At 43.9% G+C, this 22,866-nt stretch overlaps 1 protein-coding gene across 1 annotated transcript; it reads left to right on the top strand.

Moving 5' to 3' along the window:
- Positions 1 to 2,833: 2,833 nt before the first annotated feature.
- Positions 2,834 to 3,703, top strand: LOC110924551 (general transcription factor IIF subunit 1-like). The gene has a single exon (XM_022168549.1). It carries the CDS (start codon positions 2,834 to 2,836, stop codon positions 3,701 to 3,703), a length of 870 nt encoding a protein of 289 aa, XP_022024241.1.
- Positions 3,704 to 22,866: the final 19,163 nt, after the last annotated feature.

Below are 22,866 nucleotides of genomic sequence, written 5' to 3'. Positions count from 1 at the left end.
ATTGGCATATGGTCTTGGTACCGAAATTTCGTTTGATTGATTGTCGAGGTTCTGAGATATTCGGTCTTTATGTTGTTTTATCATCTGGGTATCATGGTTGTATCTTTTACCGAAAAAATAATGGAGACGAAGTCTAGATCTTCCATGATACTATACATACGTGTACATATTGCATTCGACCTCAATAAGTGATCAACAATCACATGTCCAACCAAATAAGTGATAAAATATCACATTTATCCGGGAGTCAAGTTCGTCTCTTTGCTGTACGTTGTACTGACCTGTTCACGGACTTGCTCCTGTGCCCTCATGCATATGAAAATCAAGTTCCTCATCAATAAGTGATTCTATCACATAGGGCTTGTTTTCAAATCAAAATAAGTATCTCACATTCTTTTATACGGTCAAACAGATGATAAACGGTATACTCACCGGTAAGATGAACTCTCGTGCATATCTTGATACGGGAATGTGTCGTGAGTGGATGAGCATTGACTTGTAAGTATAATCCTTACCATTAATCGTATCTCCTTATTATGATTACATCTGATCAGTTTGATCTTATGTGGACAACAATACCGATAATCATGGTAGTATACTTATCCAAAGCTTTAAACAGAAATCAAACATCATGTTGCCTAAGACCGTAAGCTGGTATGATTCCTTTTCCTTGAAACTCGCAAAAAGATTGCCTTTGTAGAGTTGTTTATTGCCTTTTATAGTTTTTCGTTAGTTTACCGCACTTTAAATTCTGTCTTAGTGTAGTTTGCAAAGTTCATTTTTTTGATTAGCCGAAGTTGTAACTTGGAGTTTTCTGCCGAAAGCCTGAAACCTACTTCATAAAATGTCCTTGCATTTTGTAAACTCAATCAAAATGGAAATCTGTTCAAATAAACAAAATCTGTTCAAAAGTGTGCAAAATTTTAAAGACTTGGTTATTTTTGAAAAAGGGTTTGATGAAAAACCCTAAGGTCGACGAAACACCTATATGTCGATGAAACACCTATATATCGACGAAAGATCATGGTCAAAGTCAACTGTTTTCAAACTTGGTCAAACTTGGTCAAAATTCATTTGGTTCACGACGAAACTCCATGTTTCGTCGAGATCACGATGAAACTCACCTGGACTTCATTAACTTTCGTCATGGGCTCAATGTTCAAGCCCAAACCAAGCCCAATCAAGAGTTTCGTCGAGCCCGTGTGAAGCTTCTTCAAAGACAGAGTTTCATCGGGGTCATGAGTATTTAAAGGGGTCCCAGTTTAACAGAGGTATCACTTTTTCAAACCTACCCTCTGTTCATCTTCCCCAACAAGCAACCCCTCCCATACTTCTTTTTACCGACTCAAAAACCTTGCATTTTCTTTTAAATTTCTCATATAATCAAGGTATACAAAAGGATTTTCTACATGTTTCGGATCCTTAGGGTTGTCCTCATTTTTTTGAATGTTTTTAGAAACCCTCTAAAATCCCATTCTTGTTTGATTTTTGCATATGAATCTCTGTTCATTATTCTTTGTGATTGATAAAACTGATAGATCTAGGATGTTTATGTTGATTTGAACTTTGATTTGGGTTGGGTTGGGTTTTAGAAAACAAAAACAGGGGATGGGTATTTGTTTGAATGCTTAACCGATTTGGGTGTTTTCCGGTCAAAGTCTTGTCGGATTTACATTCTGGGATGTTTCGGTTTGTTTGGGTTTTAACATAGTGTCATAATGCTGATTGTTTGTGAATTGATCATTGTTTAAACAACAGACGACGAAAATCCCTTTGTTTTTGAAAATCCCCAATTTCGACGAAACCCTAACTGATGTCGATGAAACCCCTTTAACGACGAAACCTATGTTTCTTCAAACTGAAGACGAAGAAAATCAGATGACGACGAAACCCCTTTTAGAATGGAACAACTTTCGTCGAAAGGCTGTCAACGAAACTCCATTGGTCAATGATCAATTCTGAATTTGTTTGACGAAGGGTGTTTCGCCATGATGAAGAGAGTTTCATCGAAGTGTGGATGTTTCGTCGTCCAACACTTAGAATATTTTCATGTTTGGTGCCCTATTCACAGAAGAAATGTATTTAAATGTTAAATGTCCTTTTGATACTTGAACTTGCAAAGACTTATGTCTAATGCACATTTTTTGTCTTTGTGACTTATTGTGGATGTTTGCACATTCAGATGGCACCAAAAGAGAGAAAACGCAAGCCCGCGACAAAGATAACTGATAAACCGGTAGAACTTGTGATGCCCGAGAAGAGTCACAATATGATTGCCTATCTGGATCCCGAAGGAAAGATCAGTGAATTGAAAGAGATTACGCGGTGGATAAGGGAGTCACGGATAAATAAAGTAGTCACGTTTTCAACTCCAGTTTACAAATCGCTCGTTAAAGCATTCTGGAATTCTACAAGCGTTGTCCAAGTTGATGGAACTGAAGTTATTCAAGGGCAAGTGAATGATTTGAACGTGAATGTCTCACCGGAAATCTTGAACACCATTCTAGAACTGCAAGACGATCCGAATACACCGTCCTCTATTCCAATCATGTGTACTCGTGGCTGTTTACTAAGGATGAAGTGTACTGGTGATATCTTCAGCAATCAAACCAACAAGGGAGATCTGCTAATGAGGTACAAGTTTTTATTACACGTACTTATTCAATGTCTTAGCAACAGGCGAGCAGGATATGACATGGCAAGCAATGATCTTGTTGGTCTCATGGTGGCATTGGTGCTGAACAAACCGTTTAGCATCTCAAAGTATATCTTTGCCAACATGAAGGAGAACATGACGAGAACTGGTAGTCGAACATCTGGGAATAAATTCTAGATGTATCCTCGTTTTCTACAGATGATCATGAATGTTCAGCATCCCGGTCTTCCAAAAGCCGACGATGACATCCTGAAGATAGAATCTATGATGGAGCATTCTTTGAGGATATTCAAGGGGCTTGCAATAAAGAGATACAAAGAAAGCGAGCCGCCTAGGAGGTTAATCGGTGCTCTTGATAAACCAGACTACATCGCTCCAGCAGATGACAAATGGCGTCACAATGACAGCCAATCTGATGATGAAGAGCCGGAGTTAAAGAAAAAGATGGAAGAAAAATTTGGTCGAAAAGATTCTGATTCTTCTGACAGTGACAGTGATGGTGATGATGAAGCTGGTAATGGTGGTGATACAGGTGCTGTTGGTGCATCTGGTGCTGGTGTATCGTCTGCTAGTGTAGCTGGTGGTACATCAACTGGTAATGATGAGGAGGATACTGAATCAGATGACAATCCACCTGAGCCTGGGTACGAAGTTTATTTTGATGAACGTGGTGTGAAAAGGATCAGGAGGATTAGGCGAGAGGATGACAACGCTGAATACGTTCCTTCGGATATCGAAGTTGAACGCTTGAAGAAGAAACAAACGGTTGTTCGTCGAAAGAAGAAAGCAAAAAGGAACATTGGTTCTTCGTCTGTGCAACAATCCATTCCACAACAAGAACCTACAAAAGAAGCGGAGATGGATCCAAACCTTGGATTCACGGCCGCTGAAGTTGCTGATATGTTGTCGTCTCCTCCAAGATCCTCCGAACCAGCTCCTGTAGTGACTTCAGCTCCTGAAACTCCTACAGTGACTCCTCAAGATCCAACTCCTTCAATTGCATCGACCATTCGTGTGACAACCCGAGTTTCCAAGGTCTTTACTTGACACATTACTCGTTTTGTGAATTGTTTGTCGTAATCCTTTACAGTATAACTTGTTCATGATTGTCATGTGTTGATGTAATTAGGTTATAAGCTGCCTTATATATTAAATTGTGAAATTTGAATATGTGATGTAATTATTAACCTTCGTCACCCACATACTCGACGAACTTGAAACCTCGACGAACTTGGAACCTTCGCCGGAACAACCACCCGACGAAGCTTGGAGCTTTCGTCACACGCACCTTCGTCGAGCACGGGCTTTGGCCCAAGACTGTTCCGCTGGCCCAACTCCTTTCTCTATATTAAAACTGATTGTTTATCAGTTACGTAAAATTTTCACAAACCCTAGAACTCTCTCCCTTGCATTAGACGGCTGATACCATTCTCTGAAAAACTCCCGTGTGCTCTCTCTCACAACCGGTTAGTCACATCAGTCGATTCGATTACGTGTTTGTTGTCGTTGTGTGTAGGTAACTATAATTGTAAATGAGATTGTTTGCTATATATTTTTTCTACGATTTAATGCATGAATGGGAAATCATGTTATTAGGATTTTCATGATTCTTGAAATCAATTTGTGTGTTGATTCAAACCCATGTTTTTGTTTAATGTTGTAATCGCATTAGTTAGATCTGATCATCGAATGCATCCATGTTGCAAATCGAATCATAAATGGTTATCTTATGATTTAGGGTTCATTCTTGATGTTAAGTGATGTGATGGAATTGGGAATGATGATTAGTAGCATTAATGCTTATCGTACTTGGATAATTATTGTATGGTTGATGATAATGGCAGAGCTGTTACTGATTGACTAGGGTTCTAGGGGTATTAGATGTCGTAACTGATTGAAACTTGTGTGATAGCATGTATTAGTAAGTTTATTTGGATGATTTAATTCTGCTTAAGTGACTGCTACTGATAGTGATGATTAGGGTGTCGGTGTTTCGTAACTGTTGATGATGGTCATGCTTAACCCGATGAAACCCTTACCCGGCGAACCTTCATTTAGGCGAACCTCCTTCTGGATGAACCTTCACTCGGCGAACCCTGGGTCGACGAAGCTTCAAGTTTCGTCATGACCTTCGTCGTGCTTTATACCGACGAACCCTCAAGGTTCGTCGTGATCCTTCGTCATGGCCCTATGTCGACGAACCTCAAGGTTCGTCGTGAAGTTTCTAAGGAGCAGTAGTTATATATGTTTATGTAGGTTGCATGCATGTAAGAAACAGATTGTTGACATTTTTCATATGATCGAATGACATGATTTAGTTTTTACACCCGGTACACCTAACTGTTAGACATGGTTATGGAACATGCATGTAAACTGTGAATATGAATGGTCTATATAACAGCTATGTATTAAATGGAGATCATTACCTAGCATGTATTCTATGTTAGAACTTATGCAAAAACGTTACGAACATAAACTGATCACGTGTGCATGAATACATAGGCTTTGACTGAATAAATTGAACGAGTAGTTAAGCATACCGAGCAAACCAAGGTGAGTTCAGACTTTCCACAAGGCATGGGATTCCCAAGGGTTGGGAATGGGTAAAGGATTGAAACTGGAACTGCGTGATCTCCTGGTTTGGAACACGTACACACCCTCTTTATTGAAGGGTGACAACATGTGATAAGTATTTAATCGGAACCTACGTAATCTCCTGGTTTGGAGATTACGTACACACCCTCTTCATTGAAGGGTGACAACACGGATACTAGACCAAAAATCTCGATCATGAAGTACCTCCTTTTATATCGACTTAATCGCCGGGCCAATGGCGAGCGAGTCATTAGTTAGATAGCGCTATTTAGGTTTGACAAGCCTCACACCGTGCCGTAGAGGACGGGCGTGAACTAATGGATCTGGGCACTATTCAATGATGATAGACATTGACGTCAGGGCACTAACTTACTATAGTCAGTGGTCGATATGGTAAATGGTCTAGTGGTTCACATGGGGAAGCCCCCACTGGTTATGGATATGTTTGGGAAATAGGGAAAACTGGTTAACTTATGACTTACAAATGAACTCATGGTTTTTGAAACAACTTAACAATGAACACCAACTGTGAACTCGCTCAACTTTGTTGTTGACTCGTTGTTACATTCCTTGCAGGTCGTTGGGTGCTTATGGAGCTTGCGTAGGAAGGAGAGGTCGTTGTCGGATGTGGACTGTTATGTCCTGTGCTTAACATTTGAACTATAAACTATGTTTTGGATATTTAAACATTGCTATGCTTCCGCTGATTTCTTAAACATGTTTTGGTTTCTTTTAAACACCAATTATTTTGGGTTTGGTTTTATTTACTTAATTGCATTGTTCAATATGATTGGTGGCTGGATCCTGGCCAGTCACGCCTCCATGCGGTGATACTCCGCTTGTGGAATTTGGGGGTGTGACAGATTGGTATCAGAGTCATTCGTTATAGTGAACTTGGTTTTAAAAAGGGAAAAGCTTTTTGACAAAACCAGACTATAACCTGTACAGTGCTCAACGACCCACAACGACGCTTCACTCCACGTGCAAGACTCAACACTATAGGTGATATGAATTATGTTTATATTGCCTACTTGTTAGTTACATAGTACATTGTTCATGGTATGCTTTGCCAACATAATATCTGTTGTTTGAAACATCGTGTGCTTACTCTCTTCTGTCATCGCACTTTCGCGACACCTTTCTCACTCGTGTTTCCTTTGATATGAAGATCATGAGTGGACATATCAACCTAACTCAAGCCCAGCTGACAGCTCTAATCAATGAACAAGTTGCTGCAGCACTCGCAGCCGCTCAGGCAGGAGGTATAACCTGCCATTGCAACTTACTCAAGGATCCTTATATCTTACTCTCGTGAACCAACACTTGTGCTTAACTTTGTCTCTTCTTACTCGCACGACAGGTCAACATGCTCAGCCTCATGTGTGTACCTTCAAAACTTATATGGACTACCGACCTACTACTTTCAGTGGCACTAAAGGAGCTGTAGGCCTCCTCCACTGGTTTGAGAAGCTCGAATCTGTCTTCGAGATGTGTGAATGCCCTGAGGCTCGTAGGGTGAAATATGTTACTGGTACTCTTGAAGGTGTAGCGCTCACGTGGTGGAACGCTCAGGTCCAAATGCTGGGGTTGGTTGCTGCTAATGCCACCCCATGGAACGACTTCAAAGATTTGATCAAGGAAGAGTACTGCAATCGTGATGACATTCACAAGCTAGAAGTGGAGTTCTATAACTTAAAGATGACGGGGTCTGAAATAGAGGCTTATACGAAGAGATCAAATGAGCTGGCCATCGTGTGTCCTACTATGGTAGATCCTCCTATCAATCGTATCGAGCTGTACCTCAAAGGTTTAGTGCCAGAGATCCAGAGTCATGTGACTGCAGCGAACCTCGCCACAATTCAGCAAGTTATTCGTTTGGCTCATCGTCTCACTGATCAGGCAGTCGAACAGAACAAGCTGCCCAAGCGTATTGGTGCAACCACTGCTACTACTACTTCTGATGCCCCCAGCAACAACAAGCGCAAACGGGGTGGAGTCTCAAGCAAGGGTTCAACATCAGCTCAGTCTCAGTCTCAGCAGTGAAAGACTGATGACTACAAGAGCCCTGGTCAACAATCTTCTGGTAGTCAAGGGCAGAGTGGGTACAAGGGGAACTACCCCAAATGCAATTAATGTGGTTTCCATCATAGCGGACCATGTACTAAGGGCACTTGTCAAAGGTGTAACAAACCTGGCCATGCGGCCAAGGATTGCAGGAGTCTCTACCCTGCAAATCAGCGACGATAGAACCAGCAGCAAGCTCCACAGAATCAGTGTCGGCAACACCAGCAGCAGCAGGGTAACAACAAAGGATGCTTTCAGTGTGGTGCTGAAGGCCACTTCAAAAGAGACTGCCCCCAGCTGAATCAGAAGTAGAACAATAACAACAATCAGGGGAACGGAAACAATAATGGGGGAAACAATGGTGGCAATGGTTCCAGGGGTCGAGCTTTTGTGATAGGTTAGGGTGACGCGAGGAACGATCCCAACGTGGTGATTGGTAAGTTTCTTCTGGATGACTTCTTTGTTACTGTTTTGTTTGATTCGGGTGCCGATACTAGTTATGTGTCTCTAAAGGTTAGTCAAATGCTTAAGCGCACTCCAACACTTTTGAACACCAAGCACATGGTAGAGCTAGCAAACGGTAAAAGTCTCGAGGCCACACACATAGTTAAAGGTTGTAATCTCGTCTTATCTGGTCAGACTTTCTCTATCGATCTTATCCTCATCGTTCATGGTAGCTTCGACATCGTTATTGGTATGGACTGGTTATCTCAACATCGAGCAGAGATTCTTTGCAAGGAGAAGGTCGTCCACATTCCTCGTTCTGGTGAAGAACCTTTAGTGATTCATGGCGAGAAGAGTGGTGCTGTGGTGGGCATCATTTCCTTCCTTAAGGCCCAGAAGTGTTTGCGAAAGGGCCACACTGCTATTTTAGCCCTCGTTGCTGACACCTCAAAGAAGGAGAAGAGAATTGAAGACATTTCCATTGTACACGATTTTCCTTAGGTATTCCCCGAGGAATTACCTGGTCTCCCGCCTCATCGTCATGTCGAGTTTCAAATCGAGCTAGCTCCGGGAGCAGGGCCAATAGCTTGAGCACCTTATCGTCTAGCTCCATCGGAACTTGAAGAACTGTCCACGCAACTGCAAGAGCTCTTTGACAAGGGTTTTATTCGTCCTAGCTCTTCGCCTTGGGGAGCTCCAGTATTATTTGTGAAGAAGAAAGACGGTACTTTCAGAATGTGCATTGACTACCGCGAACTCAACAAGGTGACTGTGAAGAATCGCTACCCTCTCCCACGCATTGATGACTTATTCGACCAGTTGCAAGGGTCGAGTTTCTACTCAAAGATTGACCTAAGGTCAGGCTACCATCAACTGAGAGTCCGAGACGAGGATATCTCTAAGACAACATTCAGGACTCGTTATGGGCATTACGAGTTTCTTGTTATGCCTTTCGGATTGATGAACGCACCTACGGTCTTCATGGATCTTATGAACAGAGTGTGCAAACCTTACCTGAATAAGTTCGTTATTGTATTCATCAACGACATCCTGATCTATTCTAAGAGTCAGGAGGAACACGAACGACACCTGAAGCTTATTTTGGAACTCCTTCGAACAGAGCAGTTGTATGCCAAATTTTTGAAGTGTGACTTCTGGCTTCGCGAAGTCCATTTTCTAGGCCACGTGGTAAACAAGGATGGGATTCATGTTGATCCATCAAAGGTTGACTCGATCAAGAGTTGGCCTGCACCCCGTACACCAACAGAAATCCGCCAATTCTTAGGTTTGGCGGGCTACTACGGAAGGTTTATCAAGGATTTCTCCAAGATTGCGCAACCTCTCACCTCACTAACTCAGAAGGGTGTCACCTATCATTGGGATGATGCACAGGAATCTGCGTTTCAGCACTTAAAGAACAGACTTTGTAGCGCACCGATTCTTTCATTGCCTGAAGGCACAGATGATTTTGTGATTTATTGCGACGCATCCATCCATGGACTTGGTTGCGTGTTGATGCAACGTGACAAGGTCATTGCTTACGCATCACGCCAACTTAAGGTTCACGAAAGGAACTACACCACACATGATCTGGAGCTGGGAGCTATTGTTTTCGCACTTAAGATATAGAGACATTACCTGTACGGTACCAAGTGCACCATTTACACCGAGCACAGGAGTCTCGAGCATATCTTCAAGCAAAAGGAGTTAAACATGCGACAACGTCGATGGGTCGAACTCTTGAATGATTATGAATGCGCGATCAAGTACCATCCGGGCAAAGCTAATGTTGTGGCCGACGCCCTCAGTCGAAAGGATACTACACCTAAGCGCGTGCGTGCATTATAGCTTACCATCCAATCCAGCCTTCCTACTCAGATACGAGATGCTCAGGTTGAAGCATTGAAAGCAGAGAACATCCGGGCCGAGTCTCTACGAGGATCAAGGAAACGATTAGAATTAAAAGAAGACGGCGCTTACTATGTAACAGGGCGCATCTGGGTCCCACTTTACGGAAACTTATGCGAGCTTGTGACGGATGAAGCACATAAGTCTCAGTACTCAATACATCCTGGTTCGGATAAGATGTACCACGACCTAAAGACTACATACTGGTGGCCTAGCATGAAAGCCAACATAGCAACTCACGTCAGCAAATGTTTGACTTGTGCGAGAGTCAAGATTGAATATCAGAAACCATCAGGCCTACTCCAACAACCAGAGATCCCGAAATGGAAACGGGAGCAAATTTCCATGTATTTCGTTACTAGCCTGCCTAGATCTTAACGTGGAAATGACTCTATTTGGGTGATAGTGGATCAATTGACTAAGTCTGCACACTTCTTGGCTATCAAAGAAACAGACAAGTTCTCTACTTTAGCAGACGTTTATTTAAAGGAAGTGGTTTCGAGGCACAGGGTGCCAACCTCCATTATTTCCGATCATGATGCACGTTTTACTTCTAAGTTGTGGCAAGCGATGCACAAGTCTTTTGGCTCTCGATTAGATATGAGCACAGCATATCACCCGCAAAAGGATGGGCAATCTGAGCGCACCATCCAAACCCTTGAAGACATGCTTAGAGCATGTGTAATTGATTTTGGTAACGGCTGGGAACGACATCTACCTTTAGTGGAATTTTCGTATAATAACAGCTACCACACCAGTATCCAGGCCACTCCGTTTGAGGCATTGTACGGACGTAAATGCCGATCACCCCTTTGCTGGGCAGAAGTTGGTGACAGCCAATCACTGGCCCAGAACTTGTGGTAGACACAACTGAGAAGATTGCTCAGATACGGCAACGAATGGCGGCAGCTCGTGACCGTTACAAAAGCTACGCTGAAAAGCGCAGGAAACCACTCGAGTTCCAGGTTGGGGATCGAGTGCTACTCAAAGTCTCACCTTGGAAAGGTGTAGTTCGTTTTGGCAAACAAGGAAAATGTGACAACTCGAACTTTAGACCTATCATTGTGTAACATACGTGAACGTGTTATGATTTTACAAACTTTGATGCTAATGAATGTTATGATGTTATGTGCATTATGTGTGTATGTTATGTCTTGCACGAGCCCAAACCACACACTAAAACCCGATCCACAAGGCTAACCGGTCACACAAGCCCGTTTGGGCCACACTTTGAAATCGGACTCCATTTGGTAACCGAGTTGGGCTCGGCCCACTCCCCCACTCGCAACACAAAACCGGGACTAGGGGTTTGTTTTACTACTTTTTACAACTCTCACACACACACAAACCCTAGACACTTCTCTCTTGTTTGCTTGGAACCCGACGGCAATAACCTTCTTGGTGATCGAAGATCAAGTGCTCGGATCACCCTCTCCTTTGTAGATCATTCTTTGCTTCGGATCAATCCCTTGTTCCCATTCTATTCGGTTAGTATGTTGATTTTATGATTGATTATTGTGTATTGGATGATGAGGTTTAATGTTCATGATAATCGGTTTGCATGCATAGTACATATATAAATCATTGTAGATTTGAAAATAGTATGATGTGTGATGATAATAATCTTGTTAATCGGTTATATAGTCACGAAATCGGAGTTGTATGATGATCCATGGTTATGTGCTATGATTCGGGTTGTGGGTTGTCGTATATGTCCTTGAACGTATGAGCTAGTAATCGGTTATCATATACTGTTTCGGGTGTTAGAATTGATAGGCTATGGGATAGTTATGTTTCAAGGATTAATCTAATTGAATGTTAAAAGATATAGTTCATATGCACAATTACTGATTTATTACTGGTTCGATATTCTTGAATTGTTATGAATATGCATGAAATCTGAATTAGCTGTTGATTGATCGAAATTGTGAAACTGTCCAAGGTGTTAGCTGAAATCACGGAGTTTAATTGGCTAGAATTATGGAAACCAGTTACACACACGGTTGCGACTCGGATTGCGAGTCGGAACCCCACTCGAGACCACAAACAACACAAGCCGAGACCATGGTTGCGAGTCCCGTTGCGACTCGTAACCGGACCATGACGAACCGAGATCTCCATTGCGACTCGTAACCAGCTGTTGCGACTCGTAATCTCTGGTTGCGACTCGAGATCCCCGTTGCGACTCGAGACCACCATTTACACGCACACAGTTTGGGCCTTCACCGTCACGGGCCCAATGATTTGTGGACTGTTTGCTATTGGACTTTTGCTATTACAGGCCCAACTGATTGGGCCGGACACTTGGCTATTTGTTTAACTGTTTGCTTTGGGCTGCTATTGGAATACGTGTTCGTTGCCATGATCAATACGTGTTAGTAACCTACGTGTTTTATACGAACCTGACTTGTGTGGTAACCCTGTTAGGACGTGGTTGACCACCCTTAGTTCAAGAGTCTTTTATTTGTGTATCTGCCGAGCAAACCAAGGTGAGTTCACACAGCCAAGGCATGGGATTCCCGGGTTGGGAATTGGGTTGGATATGTTATTGTTAACAGAGTTACTCGTACCTACGCATTTTCTAGACTATAGACCATCGTCCTCAGGTTAGTCAGGACACGTTACGTAAAGCCTACGTAACCCAGTTTACTTGCCATTTGTCTCCCGGGTCGGGAGGACACGTTACGTAAAGCCTACGTAACCCAATACCATCCACTGGCTTCCAAGTCGGAAGGCCACGCTGCGTAAAGCCTACGTAGCCCCCACGCGTACCACCGTCCTCGGGGAAGGGCACGTCACGTAAAGCCTACGTGACCCTGTACGTTTTCCTGTTCTCAGTAAAGAAGAACACATGGTCGGAAGTTAGTCTAGTAAGTACCGTTAGTGAGAAGCCCTCATTAGCCAGGATAAACATGGGAAGCCCCCACCAGTAATATGAACACAAGGTTTGGGAAGCCCCCACCTTTAGTACACACTAGTATGGGAAGCCCCCACTAGCTATACTTATGCTCTATGTTATGAACTTACTTTCTGTGAACTCGCTCAACTAGTTTGTTGATTATTTGCTGCATGCCTTGCAGGACCTTAGGTACATTATGGAGCTTGCACAGGGAGGAGCAGGTCGTTGTGGGATACGAATCATGAACGCTATCTGAACTTATAATTATTTTGAGATACATTACTATGCTTCCGCTACTTAAACGATGTTTGGTTTTGGAACATCAATCATGTCATGTTGATTTACATTAATTACTTTTATTATTAAATGCTATGTTTGATATGATTGATGGCTTGATCCTGGTCAGTCACGCTCCCAAGCGGCGGTATTCCGCGGGTGGATTTTGGGGGTGTGACAGATTGGTATCAGAGCCATTGGTTATAGAGAACTTGGTTTTAATATGGGAAAACGTTTTTATTAAAACCGGACTATAACCAGTACAGTGCTCTCAACGATCCACAACGACGCTTCGCTCCACGTGCAAGACTCGACATCCTAGGTAATAAGGTTTATGTTTATTGCCTGTTTGCTAGAACTGCTTAGAACTTTGCTCGCATTACGCTTAGATACACAAGATACTATAGCATGAGAATCCCTACGTGCTTACACTTTTCTGTCATCGCCCTACTCGCGAACCATTCTTACCTATGCTACTTGTTACAATGAAGATCATGTCTGGAAGAATCAACATGACACAAGCCCAGCTAGAGGCTCTCGTTCAAGCTCAAGTTGCTGCGGCAGTTGCAGCAGCTCAAGCAGGTCAACACGCGCAGCAGCCTGTCTGCACATTCAAGAACTTCATGGACTGTCGTCCAAACTCTTTCAGTGGCACTGAGGGGGCAGTGGGACTCCTCCATTGGTTTGAAAAGCTAGAATCAGTGTTCGAAATGTGCGAGTGCCCTGAGGCTCGCAAGGTCAAGTTTGCCACCGGCACTTTGGAAGGGATAGCACTGACTTGGTGGAACGCCCAAGTTCAGATCTTAGGGTTGGCAGCTGCTAACGCCACCCCATGGAACGATTTTAAGGAACTTATCAAGAGGGAGTATTGTACACGTGAAGATATTCACAAGCTGGAAGACGAGCTGTATAACCTGAAAATGGTTGGATCAGAAATCGAAGCGTATACTAAACGGTCGAATGAGCTGGCTGTGTTATGTCCAACTATGGTGGACCCTCCATACAAGCGCATTGAGATGTATCTCAAGGGATTGGCGCCAGAAATTCAGAGCCACGTGACGTCGGCTAATCTCGATAACATCCAGGAAATCCAACGTCTCGCTCACCGTATCACCGATCAGGCAGTGGACCAGAATAAACTGCCCAAGCGTGTTAGTGCTACTGCTAACGTCACCACCTCAGTTACTCCTGCTACATCTGGTGACAGTAAAAGAAAGTGGGAAGGAGATTCTAGTAAAGGTTCAGCGACTGTTCAGCCACAAGCTCAGCAGCAGAAGATCGACCACTATCAGAGTCCCAGTCAGCAATCCTCTGGCAGTCACAGACAGAGGAGATATCAGGGTAGTCAACCTAGGTGCCACAACTGCAACAGGCATCACCACGGCCCGTGTAACAAGGGTCGCTGTCAAAGGTGTCTTAAGATGGGTCACGAGGCCAAAGACTGTAGGAGTCCACGGCCTGCGAATCAGAATCAGCAGCCTCAGCAACCAGCTCCACAGAACCAGCAGCAGCAGCAGCCACAGCGTGGAAACCGGGGATGTTTCCAGTGTGGGGCTGAAGGTCACTTCAAACGCGATTGCCCTCAGTTGAACCAGAATCGCAACAACAACAATCCGGGCAACGGGAACAATAACGGTGGGAACAACAACAACAACGGCAATGAAGCTCGTGGTCGTGCATTCGTGCTAGGTCGAGGCGACGTAGTGAACGATCCCAACGTGGTTATGGGTAAGTTTCTCCTCGACAATATTTACGTTACTGTTTTGTTTGATTCGGGTGCGGATACAAGCTATATGTCTGTGAAAATGTGTCAACTGCTAAAACGTGCACCAACACTTTTACCCACCAAACATGTAGTAGAGTTAGCTAACGGTAAAAGTCTAGAAGCCACGCACGTAGTTCAGGGTTGTAATCTTATCCTAGCTGGCCAAGCTTTCTCTATCGATCTCATTCCCATAGTTTTGGGTAGCTTCGACGTCGTGATTGGGATGGATTGGTTATCCCAACACCAGGCAGAAATCTTATGCAGTGAGAAGATCATTCGTATTCCTCGTTCGGGTCAGGAACCTCTAGAAGTTCAAGGCGACAAGAGTGGTGCTGTGGTTGGCATCATCTCTTTCTTGAAGGCTCAGAAATGCTTACGTAAGGGGAAACATGCCATTCTGGCACTCGTTACAGACGCATCAGCAAAAGAAAAGAAATTGGAGGATATTCCAATTGTACGTGATTACCCTCAGGTGTTTCCTGAAGACTTACCTGGCTTACCGCCTCATCGTCAGGTCGAATTTCAAATCGAGCTCGCCCCAGGAGCAGCACCCATAGCTCGCGCACCATATCGTCTAGCTCCATCAGAATTGGAGGAACTGTCAAAGCAACTGCAAGAACTCTTGGAAAAGGGTTTCATACGTCCAAGCTCTTCGCCTTGGGGAGCTCCAGTACTTTTCGTGAAAAAGAAAGACGGTACGTTCAGGATGTGCATCGACTACCGTGAACTCAACAAGGTGACGGTGAAGAACCGTTATCCTCTTCCACGCATAGACGACTTATTCGACCAGTTGCAAGGGTCGTGCTACTATTCGAAGATAGACTTGAGGTCTGGTTACCATCAGCTGAGAGTCCGGGATGAGGACGTCTCCAAGACAGCCTTCAGAACTCGTTATGGTCACTACGAGTTTCTTGTCATGCCGTTTGGGTTAACAAACGCGCCTGCTGTATTTATGGATCTTATGAACAGGGTGTGCAAACCCTATCTTGACAAGTTTGTCATAGTATTCATCGACGACATCCTGATTTACTCCAAGAGTCAGGAGGAACACGAGCAGCATCTTCGCCTGATATTGGAACTCCTTCGGAAGGAACAGTTGTACGCCAAGCTTTCTAAATGCGACTTCTGGCTTCGTGAAGTCCACTTCTTAGGCCACGTGGTAAATAAGGATGGGATTCATGTCGATCCATCAAAGGTAGATTCGATCAGAAACTGGCCTGCACCGCGTATGCCGACAGAAATACGCGAATTCTTGGGTCTGGCAGGTTATTACAGACGGTTTATTAGAGACTTTTCGAAGATTGCTCAGCCGCTTACGCTACTGACACAGAAGGGTGTTACTTATCGCTGGGGAGAGCCCCAGGAGACTGCTTTTCAGCACCTAAAGGATAGACTTTGCAGTGCACCTATCCTCTCATTGCCAGAGGGCACAGATGACTTCGTGGTTTATTGTGATGCATCCATTCGGGGACTGGGATGTGTGTTAATGCAGCGCGACAAGGTTATTGCTTACGCCTCTCGTCAACTCAAGGTTCATGAACGCAACTACACGACGCACGATTTAGAGCTGGGAGCTGTTGTTTTCGCGCTTAAGATATGGCGACACTACCTGTACGGTACCAGGTGCACGATTTACACCGATCACAGGAGTCTCGAGCATATCCTTAAGCAGAAGGATTTGAACATGCGTCAACGACGATGGGTCGAGTTACTTAACGATTACGAATGCGCTATCAAGTATCATCCAGGCAAAGCCAATGTTGTGGCTGATGCCCTCAGTCGGAAAGACACTCTACCACGGCGCGTGCGAGCGCTACAGCTTACAATTCTGTCTAGCCTCCCTGCACAGATACGAGATGCTCAGGTAGAAGCACTGAAGCCCGAAAACGTCAAGGCTGAAGCCTTACGCGGCTCACGACAACAGATGGAACAGAAGGCGGACGGCGCCTACTATGTAACGGGGCGTATTTGGGTCCCACTTTATGGCGGTTTACGCGAACTTGTAATGGATGAAGCTCACAAGTCTCGCTACTCGGTACATCCAGGGTCGGATAAAATGTACCACGACATCAGTACTACATATTGGTGGCCTAGTATGAAGGCCCACATCGCTACGTATGTTGGAAAATGCTTGACCTGTGCAAGAGTCAAGGTTGAATATCAGAAACCAGCTGGCCTACTTCAGCAGCCTAAGATACCATAGTGGAAATGGGAAGAAATTTCCATGGATTTTGTTACGGGCTTACCTAGATCCCAGCGTGGAAATGATACCATATGGGTGATCGTGGATCGACTCACCAAGTCTGCACACTTCCTACCTATAAAGGAAACGGACAAGTTCTCCACTCTCGCAGACGTCTATCTTAAAGAAGTTGTTTCGAGGCACGGGGTGCCCACATCTATCATTTCGGATCGCGATGCACGATTCACGTCAGAGCTTTGGCAAGCGATGCATAAATCCTTCGGCTCACGGTTAGACATGAGCACAGCATATCATCCTCAGACGGATGGGCAGTCTGAGCGTACGATCCAAACACTAGAAGACATGCTTCGGGCATGCGTTATCGATTTCGGCAACGGCTGGGAAAAGCACCTCCCTTTGGTGGAGTTTTCTTATAATAACAGTTATCACACCAGCATCCAAGCCGCTCCATTCGAGGCATTGTACGGGCGTAAATGCCGGTCACCTCTCTGTTGGGCAGAGGTGGGGGATAGTCAAATTACGGGTCCAGAGATCGTAGTGGACGCCACAGAAAAGATCGCACAGATACGACAACGCATGGCGGCAGCACGCGACCGTCAGAAAGCCTACGCGGACAAGCGTAGAAAGCCATTGGAATTTGAGGTCGGGGACCGGGTTTTATTGAAAGTTTCACCCTGGAAGGGTGTGGTTCGTTTTGGCAAACGGGGCAAACTAAATCCGCGGTACGTCGGACCATTCGAAATTATAGAAAAGATTGGCAAGGTAGCCTACAAGTTGAATTTACCAGCTGAACTCGGGGCAGTTCACAATGTCTTTCATGTATCGAACTTAAAGAAGTGCCTATCTGATGAAAATCTCATTATTCCTTTCAAAGAACTCACTATCGACGAGCGGTTGCAGTTCGTCGAGGAACCAGTGGAAATCACGGACCGGGATGTAAAGGTCCTCAAACACAAGAGAATCCCTCTTGTTCGAGTTCGTTGGAACTCCAAACGTGGTCCAGAGTACACCTGGGAACGCGAAGACAGGATGACAGAAAAGTACCCCCAGTTATTCGAAACCAATGCTACCACTACTGAGGCTGAAGCTACTACTTCGGAATTTCGGGACGAAATTCCAGATCAACGGGGGGAGGATGTGACACCCCAGGAAAATCAGTGAGCAATACAGTCTACCTAGCTTCCTCAGTGAGTGCATACCAAATTTCGGGACGAAATTTCCAATTAGTTGGGGATAATGTGACAACTCGAACTTTAGACCTATCATTGTGTAACATACGTGAACGTGTTATGATTTTACAAACTTTGATGCTAATGAATGTTATGATGTTATGTGCATTATGTGTGTATGTTATGTCTTGCACGAGCCCAAACCACACACTAAAACCCGATCCACAAGGCTAACCGGTCACACAAGCCCGTTTGGGCCACACTTTGAAATCGGACTCCATTTGGTAACCGAGTTGGGCTCGGCCCACTCCCCCACTCGCAACACAAAACTGGGACTAGGGGTTTGTTTTACTACTTTTTACAACTCTCACACACACACAAACCCTAGACACTTCTCTCTTGTTTGCTTGGAACCCGACGGCAATAACCTTCTTGGTGATCGAAGATCAAGTGCTCGGATCACCCTCTCCTTTGTAGATCATTCTTTGCTTCGGATCAATCCCTTGTTCCCATTCTATTCGGTTAGTATGTTGATTTTATGATTGATTATTGTGTATTGGATGATGAGGTTTAATGTTCATGATAATCGGTTTGCATGCATAGTACATATATAAATCATTGTAGATTTGAAAATAGTATGATGTGTGATGATAATAATCTTGTTAATCGGTTATATAGTCACGAAATCGGAGTTGTATGATGATCCATGGTTATGTGCTATGATTCGGGTTGTGGGTTGTCGTATATGTCCTTGAACGTATGAGCTAGTAATCGGTTATCATATACTGTTTCGGGTGTTAGAATTGATAGGCTATGGGATAGTTATGTTTCAAGGATTAATCTAATTGAATGTTAAAAGATATAGTTCATATGCACAATTACTGATTTATTACTGGTTCGATATTCTTGAATTGTTATGAATATGCATGAAATCTGAATTAGCTGTTGATTGATCGAAATTGTGAAACTGTCCAAGGTGTTAGCTGAAATCACGGAGTTTAATTGGCTAGAATTATGGAAACCAGTTACACACACGGTTGCGACTCGGATTGCGAGTCGGAACCCCACTCGAGACCACAAACAACACAAGCCGAGACCATGGTTGCGAGTCCCGTTGCGACTCGTAACCGGACCATGACGAACCGAGATCTCCATTGCGACTCGTAACCAGCTGTTGCGACTCGTAATCTCTGGTTGCGACTCGAGATCCCCGTTGCGACTCGAGACCACCATTTACACGCACACAGTTTGGGCCTTCACCGTCACGGGCCCAATGATTTGTGGACTGTTTGCTATTGGACTTTTGCTATTACAGGCCCAACTGATTGGGCCGGACACTTGGCTATTTGTTTAACTGTTTGCTTTGGGCTGCTATTGGAATACGTGTTCGTTGCCATGATCAATACGTGTTAGTAACCTACGTGTTTTATACGAACCTGACTTGTGTGGTAACCCTGTTAGGACGTGGTTGACCACCCTTAGTTCAAGAGTCTTTTATTTGTGTATCTGCCGAGCAAACCAAGGTGAGTTCACACAGCCAAGGCATGGGATTCCCGGGTTGGGAATTGGGTTGGATATGTTATTGTTAACAGAGTTACTCGTACCTACGCATTTTCTAGACTATAGACCATCGTCCTCAGGTTAGTCAGGACACGTTACGTAAAGCCTACGTAACCCAGTTTACTTGCCATTTGTCTCCCGGGTCGGGAGGACACGTTACGTAAAGCCTACGTAACCCAATACCATCCACTGGCTTCCAAGTCGGAAGGCCACGCTGCGTAAAGCCTACGTAGCCCCCACGCGTACCACCGTCCTCGGGGAAGGGCACGTCACGTAAAGCCTACGTGACCCTGTACGTTTTCCTGTTCTCAGTAAAGAAGAACACATGGTCGGAAGTTAGTCTAGTAAGTACCGTTAGTGAGAAGCCCTCATTAGCCAGGATAAACATGGGAAGCCCCCACCAGTAATATGAACACAAGGTTTGGGAAGCCCCTACCTTTAGTACACACTAGTATGGGAAGCCCCCACTAGCTATACTTATGCTCTATGTTATGAACTTACTTTCTGTGAACTCGCTCAACTAGTTTGTTGATTATTTGCTGCATGCCTTGCAGGACCTTAGGTACATTATGGAGCTTGCACAGGGAGGAGCAGGTCGTTGTGGGATACGAATCATGAACGCTATCTGAACTTATAATTATTTTGAGATACATTACTATGCTTCCGCTACTTAAACGATGTTTGGTTTTGGAACATCAATCATGTCATGTTGATTTACATTAATTACTTTTATTATTAAATGCTATGTTTGATATGATTGATGGCTTGATCCTGGTCAGTCACGCTCCCAAGCGGCGGTATTCCGCGGGTGGATTTTGGGGGTGTGACAGAAAACTTAATCTGCGTTATGTCGGACCGTTCGAAATCATTGAGAAAATTGGTAAAGTCACTTACAAGTTGAATCTACCTGAAGAACTCAGTGGAGTTCACAACGTTTTCCACGTGTCAAATCTAAAGAAGTGTCTGTCAGATGAGACCCTCATAGTTCCATTGAAGGAGCTCACAATCGACGATCAGCTGCGATTCATCGAGGAACCAGTAGAAATCACAGACCGAGACGTTAAGATCCTCAAGCGCACCAGAATACCTCTTGTTCGAGTTCGTTGGAACTCCCGTCGTGGACCAGAGTTCACCTGGGAACGAGAAGACCAAATGAAACTCAAGTATCCCCAGTTGTTCGAGAGAAGTGCAACCACTGCTAAGGCTGAAGCTACTGCGGCATTTCGGGACAAAATTCCAAACCAACGGGGGGATGATGTGACACCCAAGGAAGACCAGGAAAACAACACAACATAACTAGCTTCCTCAGTGACCAACGTGCTAAATTTCGGGACGAAATTTCTTTCAATTTGGGGATGATGTGACAACCCGAGTTTCCAAGGTCTTTACTTGACACAATACTCGTTTTGTGAATTGTTTTTCGTAATCCTTTACAGTATAACTTGTTCATGATTGTCACGTGTTGATGTAATTAGGTTATAAGCTGCCTTATCTATTAAATTGTGAAATTTGAATATGTGATGTAATTATTAACCTTTGTCACCCACATACTCGACGAACTTGAAACCTCGACGAACTTGGAACCTTCGTCAGAACAACCACCCGACGAAGCTTGGAGCCTTCGTTACACGCACCTTCGTCAGGCATGGGCTTTGGCCCTAGGCTGTTCCGCCGGCCCAACTCCTTTCTCTATATTAAACTGAGTGTTTATCAGTTACGTAAAGTTTTCACAAACCCTAGAACTCTCTCCCTTGCATTCGACGGCTGATACCATTCTCTAAAAAACTCCCGTGTGCTCTCTCTCACAACCGGTTAGTCCCGTCAGTCGATTCGATTACGTGTTTGTTGTCTTTGTGTGTAGGTAACTATAATTGTAAATGAGATTGTTTGCTATATGTTTTGGATACGATTTAATGCATGAATTAGAAACCATGTGATTAGAGTTTTGATGATTCTTGAAATCAATTTGTGTGTTGATTCAAACCCATGTTTTTGTTTAATGTTGTAATCGCGATAGTTAGATCTGATCATCGAAGGCATCCATGTTGCAAATCGAATCATAAATGGTTATCTTATGATTTAGGGTTCATTCTAGATATTAAGTGATGTGATCGCATTGGGAATGATGATTAGTAGCCTTAATGCTTATCGTACTTGGATAATTATTGTATGGTTGATGATAATGGCAGAGCTGTTACTGATCGACTAGGGTTCTAGGGGTATTAGACGTCGTAACTGATTGAATCTTGTGTGATAGCATGTATTAGTAAGTTTATTTGGATGATTTAATTCTGCTTAAGTGACTGCTACTGATAGTGATGATTAGGGTTCCTGTGTTTCGTAACTGTTGATGATGGTCATGCTTAACCCGATGAAACCCTTACCCGGCGAACCTTCATTTAGGCAAACCTCCTTCTGGACGAACCTTCACTCGGCAAACCCTGGGTCGACGAAGCTTCAAGCTTCGTCATTACCTTCGTCGTGCCTTATACCGACGAACCCTCAAGGTTCGTCGTGATCCTTCGTCATGGCCCTATGTTGACGAACCTCAATGTTCGTCGTGAAGTTTCTATGGAACAGTAGTTAATATGTTTGTGTAGGTTGCATGCATGTAAGAAACTGATTGTTGGCATTTACTTTTACTGATTATTTCATATGATCGAATGACATGATTTAGTTTTTACACCCGGTACACCTAACTGTTAGACGTGGTTATGGAACATGCATGTAAACTGTGAATATGAATGGTCTATATAACAGCTATCTATTAATCGGAGATCATTACCTGGCATGTATTCTATGTTAGAACTTATGCAAAAACATTACGAACATAAACTGATCACGTGTGCATGAATACATAGGCTTTGATTGAATAAATTGAACGAGTAGTTAAGCATACCGAGCAAACCAAGGTGAGTTCACACTTTCCACAAGGCATGGGATTCCCAAGGGTTGGGAATGGGTAAAGGATTGAAACTGGAACTGCGTGATCTCCTGGTTTGGAACACGTACACACCCTCTTTATTAAAGGGTGACAACATGTGATAAGTATTTAATCAGAACCTACGTAATCTCCTGGTTTGGAGATTACGTACATACCCTCTTCATTGAAGGGTGACAACACGGATACTAGACCAAAAATCTATATCATGAAGTCCCTCCTTTTATATCGACTTAATCGTCTGGCCAATGGTGAGCGGGTCATTAGTTAGATAGCGCTATTTAGGTTTGACAAGCCTCACACCGTGCCGCAGAGGACAGGCGTGAACTAATGGATCTGGGCACTAGTCAATGATGATAGACATTAACGTCAGGGCACCAACTTAC

This window comes from Helianthus annuus, chromosome 17, assembly GCF_002127325.2.
Source record: "Helianthus annuus cultivar XRQ/B chromosome 17, HanXRQr2.0-SUNRISE, whole genome shotgun sequence".
NCBI classification, from domain to species: Eukaryota; Viridiplantae; Streptophyta; class Magnoliopsida; order Asterales; family Asteraceae; genus Helianthus; species Helianthus annuus.
This window is presented reverse-complemented; position numbering and strand designations above follow the sequence as displayed.